Here is a 17,502-nt window from a genome sequence, read left to right as displayed (position 1 = left end):
CATGGCTGCCCGCCCACACTTGAGACGCAGGTTCCGGCCCAGAATGCCATGCCTCTCGCCGCCCATCATTTAGCTCATATTTGTCTAATACATGCTTGCTCAATTAAGGGCTATTGCCCCCTGATTGGTTCTAATCGATTTTTTGTGTGTGTGCTTAACCAGGATATCAATGAACACTTTGTATCTACATACCTCAGGAATGTTCGATGCAGATAGACAATGTAGATTCTCAGCCATCCCATGAGGGCGGTGTGCTCATTTTAGTTAGTGGATCCTTTACTGTCCCTGATGCCATTAAGCGTAGATTTACTCAGTCGTTCTTCCTTGCTCCACAAAAAGGAGGCTATTTTGTTCTGAATGATATCGCCGGTGAAGTCGTAAATCAATCTACAGAAAGTACCTCCATCAGTAATGAAGTCGTGAATGACAGATAGTCACCTCTCGGCAGTGCACTACTAGCTTTCTTACAAAATGCAAGTTTATCCATCTATAGATTATGTTTGCTTTTGCAACAGATGGGTGCAAAAAGTTGATCATTTGCGGATGTCTTAGCATTGTAGATACATGATGAGTGACTTCTTAAAAGGGCAGAAAACATCGGACAACTGAGTATGTCTATTATATGCATCTCAAAAACAGTCTAGTGAGTGAAAACACAAAATTTGATTGAGGTTATGCTATGCAGCCATCTGTTTCTGTTCCCCGTTCCGACAAAGTTGCTTCTCCTCTTTTCGAAGAACCATCGACCCAATCTCCCTCTGTACATTGACCCCTGAGCTATTCTATACTTTTGTATTGTCCCTGTACTCTGTTAAGGAATATTTGCAGCCTCTTCACAATAGTCATTGTCACTTGCTTGTGTGACAGTTAGATGTTGACCAAGCCTGTTCATGACACTCCATCCGCAGATCCGCTTCCGCTTGCATCGCACCAATCTCTCAATCTTCATGATGCTCTGGGTTCTTCCTCAGGATCACAAAGCCCTCCAGAACTGGTGTCAGCGGAATATATCTACACGCAGGAACAGCAATAAGCTCAAGCAAGAATCAAGTTACTGAACATAAGATTCATTTCGAAAATGCTCTGTAATTACTTTTCAGTTGCTAGCTCAGCTTGCTCCCCTGCAGCAAGCACTACAGGCGTGTTGTACGTCTGGAAGCCAGTGATGGTCCTGGGACTTCCCGCCTGACCGACCACGTCGACTGCTTGGCCGACACGAACAGGCACATGTAGGGGCTTGAGATCCTCATCCACAGTCAGTAACATCCTAGGCTGTCCCCAGCAGAGAAACACACATTTCAAATCATGTGATTCTTCTTTAACTCTACCACTGAGTCCTTAGTACAGTAGGAGATACATACCTGCATAGCGAGGGCGAGGATGTATAGCATGTAGGGATACTTTGCGACGATGATGGGTTGCATGTCAAGGCATGCGTACAGAACGGTTGCAAGCCCAGCTAGTGCTACGCTGAAAAGTGACAACAATAACAACAACAACAACACCAACAACAAGAGCTTTTTGAAACGTGCTTCCAGTAAAACCAAAGGGAAACCATATGGGGCACATTACTCACGGAGATAGAAGTAGCCTGTCAGAGTGGCATGGGTCAAGTGTCAGCAAGCCCTTCCCAAGGTGAACAAGACCCTGTGCAATCCTCACCTGAAATCAAACGAAATCAAATCATCTGAAACTTAAATAACCACAGGAAATCTTACTAGTGTTTAAAACAAGGACATAATTTATTTATTTTTGCTGTATATTTGTACTTACACAATACAGATAACCGCCATATTGCTGACTTGAGAGCTTACGAAGCAATCCGGCTATACGTGCATTGTTTGTACCAGCACCTATCAAGCCCAGTGAGATGATTGCAGCCTGCAAGTACCGATTTGATCAAACATAATCTTAAGCTTCAAGAGGTATTAATATGCTATATATTGTGACGAAGTTGCTAACCATCGACACTGCACCGTCCGCATCATGGCTCAGTCTATTCAGTGTGTCCACAACAACTGCCTACATGATATGCAGACAGTATGAAACTAGACATCTGGAAGATACAATCTATTTACATCAAATATACCATAACTGCAGGCACTCAGTGAGCTAGAATCAAATAAGAAGGAGCAAAGCATGTATAGTTGCCAATAATCAAGTAAGACCAAATAAGTGCCTAACAAAGCATGTTCTTCAAGCACATTCGGACCAAAATGGATGATGCAATAGATGAAAAACTAACAGCCGTGCATGTTCTTAGCCTATTATGCTTCCACTGGTATTAATATATTGCCAGTATGTGTGCAACCCAATAAATGTTTCCATTCAATTTCATGGTACATTTGAAAGGGCTTTTAATATCACAAAAGTATGACTCATTTCCATTTAATGTTATAGAAAAACAAGCAAGCTTATACAAAAATATAGGAGTACCTTTGGATTGGATATGCAGAGCATGCCAAGAGCAAGAGGAACTGCTCTTCTAATACTACAATCACCATACTGTAAAAGCTGCTCGAGGGACCGTACAGCCATTTCAGCTCCTAATCCTTCAGCCATGGCAATAAGAGCAATTCCAAGGACTGCTGGCCCTTGGTCACTTCCACCTTTCACAAGTTTATCTGAGCAACTACAAAGGAGCTCCTGAACCTGAAAATCCAAATGGCATGATTCATAAAAACTAGCTATGCATTGAACTTGTTGGTATTGTACAGCCTCTCTGAAATTCATGTATCTGTTGAAGGCAAGTTACCTTAAGCACATTCCCTGTCCCAGCATATGCCAAAGACGTAAGAGTCAGGCCACAGTACTTCTTTAATGGTTCTTCCAATGTTTCAGAAACCTTAGCAGCAGTAGCAACTACCATCTCCTGATACAATGTTGTTAAGATCAACGAGATGAATAGGAAAAATGCATAAGCCTGTGCACATGCACACACATACAAAACAAAAGATATTTAAATATAAATCACATCGGCAGATGAAACTATTTTACAACAATGGAGAGAAACCAGCCAAAGCATGGGTTTAAGATATATCATAAAAGGATGTCCACAAGTATAAGGGCAGGCACCGAAACGATAGATACATGTTTTATAATTATTCTATGCTCCGCAACAAGAAAAAATTGTACAAGAAGCTGTGAATCTTACTATGGAGGAACAACAAAATTACCTGTTTTCCAAGATATAGAAGGCCAAGGGCAACTGGAAGTAGATGAATAATGGGCTCTGTAAGCTCTTTACTGTGATTTTTCAAGACAGATATGATTGACTCTGCAATCTCTTCATTGCAGGAACCAACAAACACCAATCCCAAGGAGATGGCAGAGAACACTAAGTCCTCCAAAGGTGTTTGGGGGTTACTCAAGGTACTTGAGAAATGTGATTTAAGCTGAAAATTCGGAAACTGTATCAATGCAAGATAATAAGGGTATTTCAGCTATAGGGGAATGTATTGAATTGACCTCGTCTTTCCGGGACCCAGCATAAGCAATACCAAGACCCAAGAATCCCCCGATCCGTGTAACTGATGCTGCACCCTTGCTATACTCAGAAATAAGAGCAAGTGCCTGGAAAACATAAGAGGTTATTAAAGCAGAGGGCTTGCATTAGAAGAGCAAGAGGATGGATACAGTAAGGTAGGTGGCACGTACATGATCCCGATAATTCTTCACACCAGAAGAGACAATGCCTATACCTAAAAAAGTTCCTGCAACGACATTAGTAGCATTGCTGTGCAGGTACTTGTCAAGTTTGGGAAATCCTGAATCAGGATCCCACATATGTATCATTCCCTGAAAATGATGTGTTGTATTTAGTACTGTTACCTCTATACCAAAATATAAGACGTTTTTGTAGGCTAAACTATTAAATGCACCTTTTTGTAGGCAGCCTACAAAAAACGTCTTATATTTTGATACGGCGGGAGTAGTAATCTAAAAGGTGCATTTAATATAGCCTACAAAAAACGTCTTATATTTTGATACGGCGGGAGTAGTAATCTAAAAGGTGCATTTAATAGAAATAAGATTATATCAGTACCAGACTAGCTACTACACTGGCTCTCCAAAGTTCGTTGTTCTTGAATAGCAAAGAATCTGGTATTGCAGTCATGAGTTTGTCCTGCAACAAGAACATGATCTTAATATCTTTACTTTCCATAAAGATGGCGAGGAAATTCATAAGAGCTAACCTGGCAATAACCAGCATTCACAAATGCATTGACAAAAATTGCAGCCAAATTCGGCCTTGCAGAATCAGGGCTGGAGCTTTTGGTACCTCGGCCGCCAATCAGATGAACCTAACAAATGAGCATGTCTTTTAAATTTTAACTGGGGTGCTTAAACAAACTAACAAACTGCTCAAACAACTGAATCGGCAAATAACCTAACAAAATACTACCTTATATATGTCCTCTGGAGATTTTGGCTCCATGACACCAATATCCCGCGCAAGGATATGGTACCCCTTACTCAGTTTGGTGTTATAAACCACTTCCTGCAAAGCATTCTTCTCATTTTCATCTGCAACCATCTCATCATCAATCTCCATGCTTAAACCCTTCAATAAGAAGAATTCATTGATAAATAAAAATAAAAATCAAAGAATCTGCTGAAAGATTTAAACTATCTCTAGTATGGAATCTGTAGATACAACTATCGCAATGATCAGAATTATAAATCAGCAGACGATGGCAAAAATAGGTAACTTTGCTTCTGTTGCATGTATGTGAGCATGGATGAGACTCACATAGCGTGCTATCATAAATGCAAATTGCTGCTTCAGTGAGAAATCTTTAGTTTCTGCAAATACCTTCTTCATCTTCACATTCTGACCACAATACTAGAAGACATTGAAATCAATGTTAGTGTCATTGAATTTCGGACCTCAAAATCGCAGGCATAGTTCATTCACCCACCTTGTGGTCGTTGACCAAAAGCACAATCCTTAAAGCACTTCCAAGATCCCTAAACTTCATATACATGTCATAGGCAATGTCAAGTGTGGCCTTATGGTCGGGTGTAGATAAGTATCTGCAGGTTTCAGCCCCAACATAACAAGTGTTCACAAGTTTAATATCGATAAAATTGGAGAACACATAAATTCATTCACGTACTTAGAACAACTAGTCAAATACAAGCATGCCCTTTTGTAGTTGGTAGAGTCAACAAGATGAAGTAGCCTCATAATGTATTCTTCTTTTTTTTCATCTGAAAGCAACTCAAGGTATCCAACCTATGTACAAAGAAATATCATACTTCAGTTGCATCACAATAATTATAGAACTGATCCATTAATACAAACAGAAATATTTCACCAAACCTTCATCAAAAAATCCAGAGCTTCAGTTTCAGCATTATGCTACAATAACAAAACCCATCAAACTCTCAATCCATCAATGAATTAATCACTATTAGCTTTCTTTTAAAAAATTACTATTGGTTATCAATTAGAGATTAGCATATTTCACATAAGTTAATATTTTTATATGATGGATTAACAAAATGAAACAAATGCAACACACAAAATCTTATCAGAATCAACCTTCATGTGAAATTTGACAATTTCCAGCACTAGTTTTATTTTGGATTCAATTGGCGTTGATGAGTCATTGAACTGCAAAACAAGAAAATTTTAGCATTATAAATGTAAGACCAAGAATAAAGTTTGCATATTTAAGCCCAACTACATGGAACAACTAATACACTACAGCATAGATAACAAAAGAAAAAGTTGATGGAACTTCTTTTCTAACAAGATTGAATGCATTAAGAGATAGCAAACCAGCAATCACAACTTTAAGAGTATTGTCAGATGGGGAGCCACATAAATCATGGTACATCAACCAGTAAAGTATATACTAATATACACACTGACTATAAAATCAAGAGGTTCGAGGAAAAACAATCAAAACACTTTCGATTTCAATAAACACCTGGACAGAAATTGGATGTCATACTACTGTGAAGAGTGCCAGGGGCGGGCCCACTTCAATTCATTGGTATTCAGTTGAATACCCATTATTTTTTGCCAAAAACTATGTTAGCGTATACAATGTACATGTTCAGGAAAAACTGAACTAACACAAAATGGCATGCCATCCGGACAGAAAGTGGATATCATACTACAGAACAGGGTACTATGAAGAATATATAAGAAAACATGCAATACAAATGATGAAGTGGATTAGGATCTAACCTTCCATTCTTCTCCAATTTCAAAAGCCAAGTTTCTGGCGAACAAGACATTGACATAATTAGAGCCCACTATATGAAACAGCTTGAGCCTCCGCAACAAAAAAAACTTAAGAGCAATGCTATAACCCATTAATTTCCAAACAGTATAGCTTAGATTTGACATGGCAGAGTGACTAGGATGGTAAGCGAATAACATTTAAACTGGAACAACAAAAAATTACTTGGAGTGATTCTTTAGATTTAGTATTGTATCTGAGCCAGCATATCAAAAAGAAATTCACATCATGTTGTATTTGTAGCTACAAGGATGGAAATAGCTTATAGGAAGACAAAATAGTAAATAATGCTAATAGGGAGCTAGTTACAACTTACAAGTAACATGAAGAGAAAAGTAAGGTTGGAATTACATCCAGGGAAGCTGGATGCCATTACCTCACGTATTCATGACCCCATGAACATATATCAACTAAAGAGCCCATCATACAGTACTTCAGGCTTTCCTAAAACAAGAAAAGGAAGCAAAATTTAGCAAGAGAGCCCTATACAGTAATGGTCAACTAAATCTAGATGCTCATTTCAGTGTTCAGCTTTCCAAAAAAGCTTATGAAGTAGTATAATGGAAGTTAGGTGGTTTACGATGAGGGAAAACCTGTATAAAAGTAAATGTAACTACATGTAGGTTCTGGTGTTAAAATATCCGAGAAAAGAAAAGGACTGGGTGCCTGTTAGCTATCTGGTTTGTGTCAAAGCATAACACTGTTGAAGTTGCTGTGACAGAGATCTGGTTCTCTCGCCAGCAACATTGGGCACAGGATGATCAATCCGGAAGTTAAATAAATCAATTGATGGCCCATGTGTTGATGTCGATAATGGTCGAATAGGGGAACATAGGATGAGTTATGACCGAGCTACAGGTAGGTTACGATGAATACTACTAAATTTTTAGTGTGTTCAAGTTAGTTACAGCATAAGTGTATAACAGAGAGATGAGGCCGCTAATCTAGATTTTTGTTTGGGGCCTTCACATATTTGCTCTTTGCTTATGCCATCTAGTCTGCTTTTAAGATCAGTATTTATGAGTGCTGAAGTAAACTCTAACCACTATGAACTAGAAATAAATGAAAACTATTTGTAGAGTATATTTTGCTCAGAATTTCCCATGATGGTCATTTGTAGAACAGCAAGATATATACTAAATTACTAACAGAAGGAAATGCACAAATGATTGAACAGTGCTTTGGTATTTCTGCATACCCTTTCTCCTTCAGCAGACGCTGTCAAGGCCAATACTGACAGAATGTCAGCCATATGTTTCTGCACAATAAGAACAGAAAATCATAAGCACCACAGTACTTAAGCTTGGGCCAACTGAGACATTAACAATCCCTTGATACCTTCTGTGCAGGATCCCGCATTCTCTGAAAGCAAGCCTTGAGAGTTCCGTAGTGTGCACGGAGGAATTTGAGTGGTTTCGGGACAGACGTCATTGAGCTTGTCGCCGCACAAACCTCTTTCCTGTTAAGCATTAATTACAGTTAACTATGAACTGAGAAGAAAAATGGCATATTAGCTGTTTGAGGAATGCAGTGCTGCAGTCAATAGTAGCAGTAGGATGCAACATTCGAAATGAACAAACCAAACCAAATATCCCATCATAACATGATAGGGAAATTCGACAGCGAAAGCATGACGCAATAGGAATTTTGATTTCGTAGTATCCTGTCCCAACTTAAGAGCAGAGGGACGTAAGGAGCCTCCAACTGGGCCCAAAATCGGTGCCCTTGCAAAATAAGCAAACCAGCACTACCAAAAACCAGAACAGAATCCCCGTCCTCGCGAATTTTCATGACAGTGAATTTCGCAGAGCATAACATTTCCCATAAACTCGCCTGCAGATTGCAGTACATACCGGTAGGTAAATCGAGCAATCAACCCAGAGATTAGGGCGCAGGAGACAACAAACTAAGCAGCGGCGCAACAAACATTTGCATGCGAATCGAGAAAACGGATCACGCGGAATCTCGTTTTCGCGCCTACAAAATGGCCATCCAAAATTGACAGCGACGCGCCTGAATCCGAACCGGAACTAAGCAGGAGACCAGAACCGAAACTAACCATAATTGACAGTGGTGCGGGAGACTAGAAACAGAGCAGCAGCGCCCGAGCCGAATTTGGTTTTCGCGCCCGAATCACACGGAATCTGGTTTTCGCGCCTAAACTGGCCATCCAAATTTGACAGCGATGCGGCCGAATCCCGGGGGAAGTTCAGAAGCGGCAGTAGGCATTACCTCAGGGTGTCGATGGCGCCTACCCGGAGGCGGGGGTCGCGGCTCTGCGCCCGCTCCACGCAATCCTCGAGACGCGCCTTGAGCTCGCGATCCTCCTCCGGCTGCGACAGGCACGAGACGCGAGTCACGCGGCCGCACCCGTAAGAGAGAGGACGAGCGGCGCCCCCGCCCCGCGGGGAGGAGGCGGAGGAAGAGAAGGGAGAGAAGCGGCGGGGTCGTCGCTGCTCACCAGATTGTCCCCCTTCATCTTCCCCATGCCCTTGCCTGCTGCGGCGGGGCGGGGAAGGCGGGGAAGGGGCGGATGCGGGCGCTCCGCCACCGCGGCTGGCGCCCTCGCGCGGCGAGGTAGGGTTTACGAGGGGGTTCGGGGAGTCGCTGGGGAATCGGAATGGGAGGGAGGGAGGATTTGAGTTGGCTGGTGTGGTGATCTTTCCGGTGAGGGCTGGGGAGTCAATCCAAGTAAACGCGAAGTGTTTATATATCGAGCCAGCTGGCGAACGGAACGGAACGGTTATTAATCACGCGTGTGTTCACTTCACACGAGCGAACCGCCTCTTGCTTCTTCTTTTTTTTTTTCAGGGAGAACCGCCTCTGGCTGGGTTGTTACGGGTGAGGAGTGAGGAAATGTGTAGTGCCCCGAACGTGGAAAACACATCTAACAAATTTTTTCCGAAAATAAATTAGCACAACGGGTGTTCAGATGGTCCCGACTTTTTTTTTTGCAATGAAATTATGGTTCAAAGTCATTTTTAATGACCGTGGAAACCACATGCAAATAGTTGTCAAGAAAATCTGATTTTTTAAAAAAAACTGAAAATATATTAGCATAACAGGTGTTCAAATGGACTTGACTTTGTTCACACGGAATTTGGGGTGCAATGACATTTTTCGTGGAGTTGCAATTACTGACGAAGCTACAATGCAAACTGGTGGCCCATATTCTATTGGCAAATGATTTGGGATCAGGTGATTGATCTCAGTCTTTAACAGTCACTCGTTGTCAAGCATTGACACCCATCACCTTAATCGACGCGTATGCCCATGGTATACCGCACACACCTTATTCATTTGGCTCTCCATAGAAACCGCTCGTTTGTTCCTCGGTTCCCCATCTTCTTCTCCGCATGCCAGTGTTTCTTTGTTCCCCGTCGTCTTCTTTTTGCATTGGCTCCTTCAGCTCATAGCTTCATTGAGAGTCTTTCCCTTCTTACTCCCTTCCTTTTTTTTCCTTCTTCTCTCCCACAATTTTTACCATTCTCTCGCCGAGATCTGCGACCAGGTGCCACATGATAGTGTTGCGGGGTTACCGGTGATACTGCGGGAAGGAGGCTGACAACTACTACAACTGACGTGTGATGTGAGGAGCGAACAGAGCTGCCACGAGAGGACAACACTGGTGGTGGCCGTCGGTGCTGCAACCGATCAGCGTTGATGCTAACTAGTGGTTGTTTGTGCTGCAACTGATCGCCTTTGGTGTTATGACTGGTCACCACCGATGTACGAATGGTGGTCGTCGATGTTGCGATCGGTCACCGCCGTGCTACAACCGGCCACAACCAATGCTATTGCGGTGCGTCGGTGCAATGACTAGTGTCGACCAAAGCTAAGACTGATCATGAGCAAACTTGCCACTAACGTCGACCGATGATGTGACCGAGGTCGACCAAAGCTACGACCGATCACGAGCAAAGTTGCGAACGTCGACCAATGATGTGACCGACATCGACCAAAGCTGCAACCGATGTCGACCAAAGCTGCAACCAACATCGACCAAAGCTACGTGTGACGCCAACTATTGTTGCGACTAGCGTCCACCAAAGCTGTGGCCGGTCACGGGCACAACTATGAGCTGAGGGCGGCATTGCTTTAGAGCGGGATGTTAGCTACTTCATCGTTGTCGGTGACAGAGCAACGACGCGGCAACCCCAAATTTCCCCTGCGCGAGAGCGCGCTGGAGGCGCGCAAGATGCGGCTGGGTTCCTTTTTCTCGGCGGCCAGCGTGCTGATGTGCGAGCTAAGAGTGAAGACAAGCAGAACACTTTGAGCGAGCGGTTGAGTGCGGGACAATCTTGCGTCAGAGATGATTGATTGGTGCTAGCTATCGGTCGGCCAACGACTAGCACTGCCCTGTTATCTTTCGACAAGACCCAAAATTTCTCTCACGCCTATTGTGTTGCAACGAAACTAAGCGAGTCATGGTCAATTTCGCTTAAACGAAGCTCGGCCATTGGTTGCATATAGCGGACCCCTTCTAACTAATGTGAGGGTATCCAGGTATTTGTTAGTTGTATTTATATTTTTAGTATATATGGCAGAACAAAAATATCAATATTTTTAGTTATTGAAATAAATCCAAAATAGTTCCATGATTTAAAATTTCAAATTAATTTTTAAAATATTTCTTATGAAAGTTCAAAAGGGATTTTAGTGCACTTTCTTGAATTTTTAGTTCATTTTTGAAATAATTTCAATGGCGTTTCAGAAAGTTAAATTTGAAAACAAAGATGAACTTTCATCATTTAAATATTTTTATAATTAAAATTTAATATATTCATACATATCAATATTCTAGTCATATTTCAACCAGTTTCAATAACTTAGTCATATTCAACCACTTTCAGTTGTTTCAAAAAAACTCATAATGTTTAAATGCAACCATTTTCTTGCGGGTTGCTCTGCCCCGAAGTATATATCATGCATGTTATATGTGACAATATAGTGATGAATATTTGATCGAAAATAGTATAAATGCAACCAACTCCCTCATTAGGAGATAGAGTGGAATATTGTTCAATGATAAACTTGGTTTGTGCATATTACTTTAGTTTTTGATGTCTAATGAAACTCAACTAGATCTAAAAAATATATTTTTATTGTAGCTGGCATATATTTTAGTTGCACTGCAAAAAGTAGAAGAAGAGAAGGGGAATAGGTTCTTAGGATGTGAAACAAGTGTTGGAAGATTATGCCATCTCCTGACACACAACAAATATCCACTTGCTGCTTCTTGGGGAAGCTGGGAGAGTCCACGAGAGGAGTGTATTAAACTAGAGAAAATTCCTTATTTGACACTGTCTTAAAATCTGGTTCCTTATTTGACACTGGAAAAGTTATTCATCCCTATTTGACACTAGTCCTAAATTTTATTCCCTATACGGCACTTCTGTCCATTTTGAGCCTAAATGACACCTTTTAAGACGATTTTGCCCCTCATGCAGTATGTGTGTGCGCGCGCGTGTGTGCTGTTGCGTGTGTGGGTGCACGCGCACATGTGTGCTGCCGCTGCATGTGTGTGTGCATGTGTGCTGCAGTGTGTGTTCGCTACTGCGTGTGTACGTGCGCGCGCGTGTGTGTGCTGTTGCGTGCCTATGTGTTGCCTGTGTGTGTGCTGCTGCTGCGTGTGTGTGTATGTGTGTGTGTGCTGCGTGCGTGTGTGTTGCTGCGTGTGTGTGCGCGTGCATGTGTGTTGCTGCGTGTGTGTGCGTGTGTGTGTGTGCACGTGCGCGTGCATGTTGTTGCGTGTGTGCGTGTGCACGTGCGCGTGCATGTTGTTGCGTGTGTGTGTGTGCACGTGCGCGTGCGTGTTGTTGCGTGTGTGTGCGCGTGCGTGTGTGTTGGTACATGTGTATGTGTTGTTGCGTGTGTTCTCTTGCCCTCGCACTGATGCTGCGTGCGTGCGCTATTGCCCCTCACACACATACCACATGAGGGGCAAAAGAGTCTTTTCATGTGTCATTTAGGCTCAAAATGGACGGAAATGTCATATAGGGAATAAAATTTAGAACTTGTGTCAAATAGTGAAGAAAAACTTTTCCAGTGTCAAATAAGGAAACAGATTTTAAGATAGTGTCAAATAAGGAATTTTCTCGTTAAACTAAGGTATGCTATTCTTAACTACTCCTTTCGTCCCATAATATAAGATCTTGTTACATTCAATATATGAGTATATTTTATATAATAAGATCTTATATTATGGTACGGAGGGAGTACATGTGTATTAAATGAACTAATAAGTATTTTATGTTAATTGTGTTGACAATTTTTGTTGTGTGTAGACTTACATTTTAGTGGCATTGCACAACAGAAGTTGACCAAAGGGTTTATGAAGTAGGATAGAGATCGGTGAGAAAATATGTCCTCTATCTAGTTTGTTAAGAGGATCAACTGTGAAGTGTGTAGCTTTGGTTAGTATTCTCGAATTGTTGGTTATGAACTGTGCAAATGTTGTGAACTGTGTGAATGTACATGTGAATTGTGTTAATGAAAATTAATGTGTAATTGAATGAATGTGCATGTGTATTGTGTTCCTATCTTTTTGTTAATTTTGTTTGCATAGATGGTAACCATACGTAAATAAAGTGTGGGAATGCATTGCTGAATGGAATCGTTACCACTGACCGGCTGGTAGTCAGTACTAATACCACATCACTGATCGGCCTTGTGGTCGGTCTATGATGAACATTGAAGGAAATATGCCCTAAAGGCAATAATAAAGTTATTATTTATTTCCTTATATCATGATAAATGTTTATTATTAATGCTAGAATTGTATTAACCGGAAACATAATACATGTGTGAATACATAGACAAACAGAGTGTCACTAGTATGCCTCTACTTAACTAGCTCGTTGATCAAAGATGGTTATGTTTCCTAACCATAGACATGAGTTGTCATTTGATTAACAGGATCACATCATTAGGAGAATGATGTGATTGACTTGACCCATTCCGTTAGCTTAGCACTTGATCGTTTAGTTTGTTGCTATTGCTTTCTTCATGACTTATACATGTTCCTATGACCATGAGATTATGCAACTCCCGTTTACCGGAGGAACACTTTGTGTGCCACCAAACGTGACAACGTAACTGGGTGATTATAAAGGTGCTCTACAGGTGTCTCCGAAGGTACTTGTTGGGTTGGCGTATTTCGAGATTAGGATTTGTCACTCCGATTGTCGGAGAGGTATCTCTAGGCCCTCTCGGTAATGCACATCACTTAAGCCTTGCAAGCATTGCAACCAATGAGTTAGTTGTGGGATGATGTGTTACGGAACGAGTAAAGAGACTTGCCGGTAACGAGATTGAACTCGGTATTGAGATACCGACGATCGAATCTCGGGCAAGTAACATACCGATGACAAAGAGAACAACGTATGTTGTTATGCGGTTTGACCAATAAAGATCTTCATAGAATATGTAGGAGCCAATATGAGCATCCAGGTTCCGTTATTGGTTATTGACCGGCGACGTGTCTCGGTCATGTCTACATAGTTCTCGAACCCGTAGGGTCCGCACGCTTAAAGTTCGATGACGGTTATATTATGAGTTTATGTGTTTTGATGTACCAAAGGAGTTCGAAGTCCCGGATGAGATCGGGGACATGATGAGGAGTCTCAAAATGGTCGAGACGTAAAGATCGATATATTGGACGACTATATTCGGACATCGGAAAGGTTCCGAGTGATTCGGCTATTTTCGGGAGTACCGGGCAGTTACGGGAATTCGTATTGGGCCTTAATGGGCCATACGGGAAAGGAGAGAAAGGCCTCAAAGGGTGGCCGCACCCCTTCCCATGGGCTGGTCCGAATTGGACTAGGGAGGGGGGGCGCCCCCTTCCTTCCTTCTCCTTTTCCCTTCCCTTTCCTTCTCTCCTACTCCTATTGCTTGGAAGGGATCCTAGTTCTACTAGGAAAGGGGGAATCCTACTCCCGGTGGGAGTAGGACTCCCCTAGGGCGCGCCATAGAGAGGGATAGCCCCTCCCCTCCTCCACTCCTTTATATACGTGGTCAGGGGGTACCCCATAGACACAACAATTGATCTTTTGATCTCTTAGCCGTGTGCGGTGCCCCCCTTCACCATAATCCACCTCGATCATATCATAGTGGTGCTTAGACGAAGCCCTGCGTTGGTAGAACATCATCATCGTCACCATGCCATCATGCTGACGAAACTCTCCCTCAACACTTGGCTGGATCGGAGTTCGAGGAACGTCATCGAGTTGAACGTGTGCAAAACTCGGAGGTGCCGTGCATTCGGTACTTGATCGGTCGAATCGTGAAGATGTACGACTACATCAACCGCGTTGTGCTAACACTTCCGCTTTCGGTCTACGAGGGTACGTGGACACACTCTCCCCTCTCGTTGTTGTGCATCACCATGATCTTGCATGTGCGTAGGAAATTTTGAAATCACTACGTTCCCCAACAGTGCTATCAGAGCCAGGTTTTATGCGTTGATGTAATATGGACGAGTAGAACACAAGTGAGTTGTGGGCGATATAAGTCATACTGGTTACCAGCATGTCACACTTTGATTCGGCTGTATTGTTGGATGAAGCAGTCCGGACCGACATTACGCGTACGCTTACGCGAGACTGTTTCTACCGCCGTGTTATGCACACAGGTGACTAGCGGGTGTCAGTTTCTCCAACTTTAGTTGAACTGAGTGTGGCTACGTCCGGTCCTTGCGAAGGTTAAAATAGCACCAACTTGACAAACTATCGTTGTGGTTTTGACGCTTAGGTAAGAACGGTTCTTGCTAAGCCCGTAGCAGCCATGTAAAACTTGCAACAACAAAGTAGAGGACGTCTAACTTGTTTTTGCAGGGCATGTTGTGATGTGTGATACGTCTCCAACGTATCTGTAATTTTTGATTGCTCCATGCTACTTTATCTACTGTTTTGGACTATATTGGGCTTTATTTTCTACTTTTATATTATTTTTGGGACTAACCAATTAACCGGAGGCCCAGCCCAGAATTGATGTTTTTTTGCCTATTTCAGTATTTCGAGGAAACAGAATATCAAACGGAGTCCAAACGGAATGATACCTTCGGGAACGTGATCTTCTCACCGAACGTGATCCAGGAGACTTGGACCCTACTCCAAGAAGTTTCCGGGGAGGTCACGAGGGTGGAGGGCGCGCCCCCACCCCCTCGGCGCGCCCCCCTGCCTCGTGGGCCCCTCGGAGCTCCACTGACGTGCTCCTTCCTCCTATATATACCTATGTACCCCCATTAGACCAGGGGGGAGCCAAAAACCTAATTCCACCGCCGCAACTTCCTGTATCCACGAGATCCCATCTTGGGGCCTGTTCTGGAGCTCCGGCAGAGAGGGCATCCATCACGGAGGGCTTCTACATCAACACCATAGCCCTTCCGATGAAGTGTGAGTAGTTTACTTCAGACCTTCGGGTCCATAGCTAGTAGCTAGATGGCTTCTTCTCTCTTTTTGGATCTCAATACAATGTTCTCCCCCTCTCTCGTGGAGATCTATTCGATGTAATCTTCTTTTTGTGGTGTGTTTGTTAAGACCGATGAATTGTGGGTTTATGATCCAACTTATCTATGAATAATATTTGAATCTTCTCTGAATTCTTTTATGTATGATTGAGTTATCTTTGCAAGTCTCTTCGAATTATCCGTTTGGTTTGGCCAACTAGATTGGTAGTTCTTGCAATGGGAGAAGTGCTTAGCTTTGGGTTCAATCTTGCGGTGTCCTTACGCAGTGACAAAAAGAGTTGTAAGGCACGTATTGTATTGTTGCCATCGAGGATAATAAGATGGGGTATTTATCATGTTGCATGAATTTATTCCTCTACATCATGTCATCTTGCTTAAGGCGTTACTCTGTTTTTAACTTAATACTCTAGATGCATACTGGATAGCGGTCAATGAGTGGAGTAATAGTAGTAGATGCAGGCAGGAGTCGGTCTACTTGTCACGGACGTGATGCCTATATACATGATCACACCTAGATAACCTCATAACTATGCTCAATTCTATCAATTGCTCAACAGTAATTTGTTCACCCACCGTAGAATATCTATGCTCTTGAGAGAAGCCACTAGTGAAACCTATGGCCCCCGGGTCTATTCTCATCATATCAATCTCCATTACTTTATTTTACTTGTTTTGCTTTTACTTTTTACTTTGCATCTTTATACCAAAAATACCAGAAATATTATCTCTATCAGATCTCACTCTCGTAAGTGACCGTGAAGGGATTGACAACCCCTAAGCGTTGGTTGCGAGTTGCTACTGTTTTGTGCAGGTACGAGGGACTTGCGCGTGACCTCCTACTGGATTGATACCTTGGTTCTCAAAAACTGAGGAAAATACTTACGCTACTGTGCTGCATCACCCCCTCCTCTTCGGGGAAAACCAACGCTAGCTCGAGACGTAGCAAGAAGGATTTCTGGCGCCGTTGCCGGGGAGGCTTACGCCAAGTCAAGTCAAGATTTACTCTCCCGTCAATGAGCCATTTCTGGCGTCGTTGCCGGGGAGGCCTACGCCAAGTCAAGTCAAGATTTACTCTCCCGTCAACGAGCCATTTCTGGCGCCGTTGCCGGGGAAGCCTACGCAAAAGTCAACATACCAAGTACCCATCACAATCTCTATCTCTCGCATTACATTATTTGCCATTTGCCTCTCGTTTTCCTCTCCCCCACTTCACCCTTGCCGTTTTATTCGCCCTCTCTTTCCCTTTGCCTTTTATTTGCTCGTGTGTTAGTTTGCTTGCTTGTCGTGATGGCCCAAGATGCTACCAAATTGTGTGACTTCACCAATACCAATAACAATGATTTCCTTAGCACTCTGATTGCTCCTCTTGCCAATACTGAATCTTGTGAAATCAATACTGCTTTGCTGAATCTTGTTATGAAAGATCAATTCGCCGGCCTTCCTAGTGAAGATGCCGCTACTCATCTAAATGGCTTTGTTGATTTATGTGATATGCAAAAGAAAAAGGATGTCGATAATGATGTCGTTAAATTGAAGCTATTTCCTTTTTCGCTTAGAGATCGTGCTAAAGCGTGGTTTTCATCTTTGCCTAAAAATAGTATTGATTCTTGGAACAAGTGCAAAGATGCTTTTATCTCTAAGTATTTTCCTCCCGCTAAGATTATCTCTCTTAGGAACGATATTATGAATTTTAAGCAACTTGATCATGAACATGTTGCACAAGCTTGGGAGAGAATGAAATTAATGCTACGTAATTGTCCTACTCATGGTTTG

General features: G+C 42.6%; 1 protein-coding gene across 1 annotated transcript; it reads right to left on the bottom strand.

The window, feature by feature from the left end:
• Nucleotides 1–586: 586 nt before the first annotated feature.
• Nucleotides 587–8,918, bottom strand: LOC119328976 (26S proteasome non-ATPase regulatory subunit 2 homolog A-like). Its single transcript, XM_037601961.1, has 25 exons — nt 8,719–8,918; nt 8,490–8,590; nt 7,596–7,716; nt 7,456–7,515; nt 6,634–6,701; nt 6,203–6,236; nt 5,549–5,620; nt 5,327–5,365; nt 5,121–5,239; nt 4,923–5,037; nt 4,754–4,846; nt 4,406–4,564; nt 4,197–4,304; nt 4,046–4,126; nt 3,658–3,798; nt 3,469–3,573; nt 3,177–3,395; nt 2,756–2,872; nt 2,437–2,652; nt 1,963–2,022; nt 1,774–1,881; nt 1,577–1,662; nt 1,362–1,470; nt 1,094–1,272; nt 587–1,011 (listed from the first exon to the last, which is right to left on the bottom strand). Exons 1-25 carry the CDS (start codon nt 8,743–8,745, stop codon nt 939–941), a joined length of 2,610 nt encoding a protein of 869 aa, XP_037457858.1. The 5' UTR covers nt 8,746–8,918; the 3' UTR covers nt 587–938.
• Nucleotides 8,919–17,502: the final 8,584 nt, after the last annotated feature.

Source organism: Triticum dicoccoides, chromosome 7A (assembly GCF_002162155.2).
Source record: "Triticum dicoccoides isolate Atlit2015 ecotype Zavitan chromosome 7A, WEW_v2.0, whole genome shotgun sequence".
NCBI classification, from domain to species: Eukaryota; Viridiplantae; Streptophyta; class Magnoliopsida; order Poales; family Poaceae; genus Triticum; species Triticum dicoccoides.
Note: the sequence above shows the minus strand (reverse complement) of the source record. Positions and strands in the feature narration are given on the sequence as shown.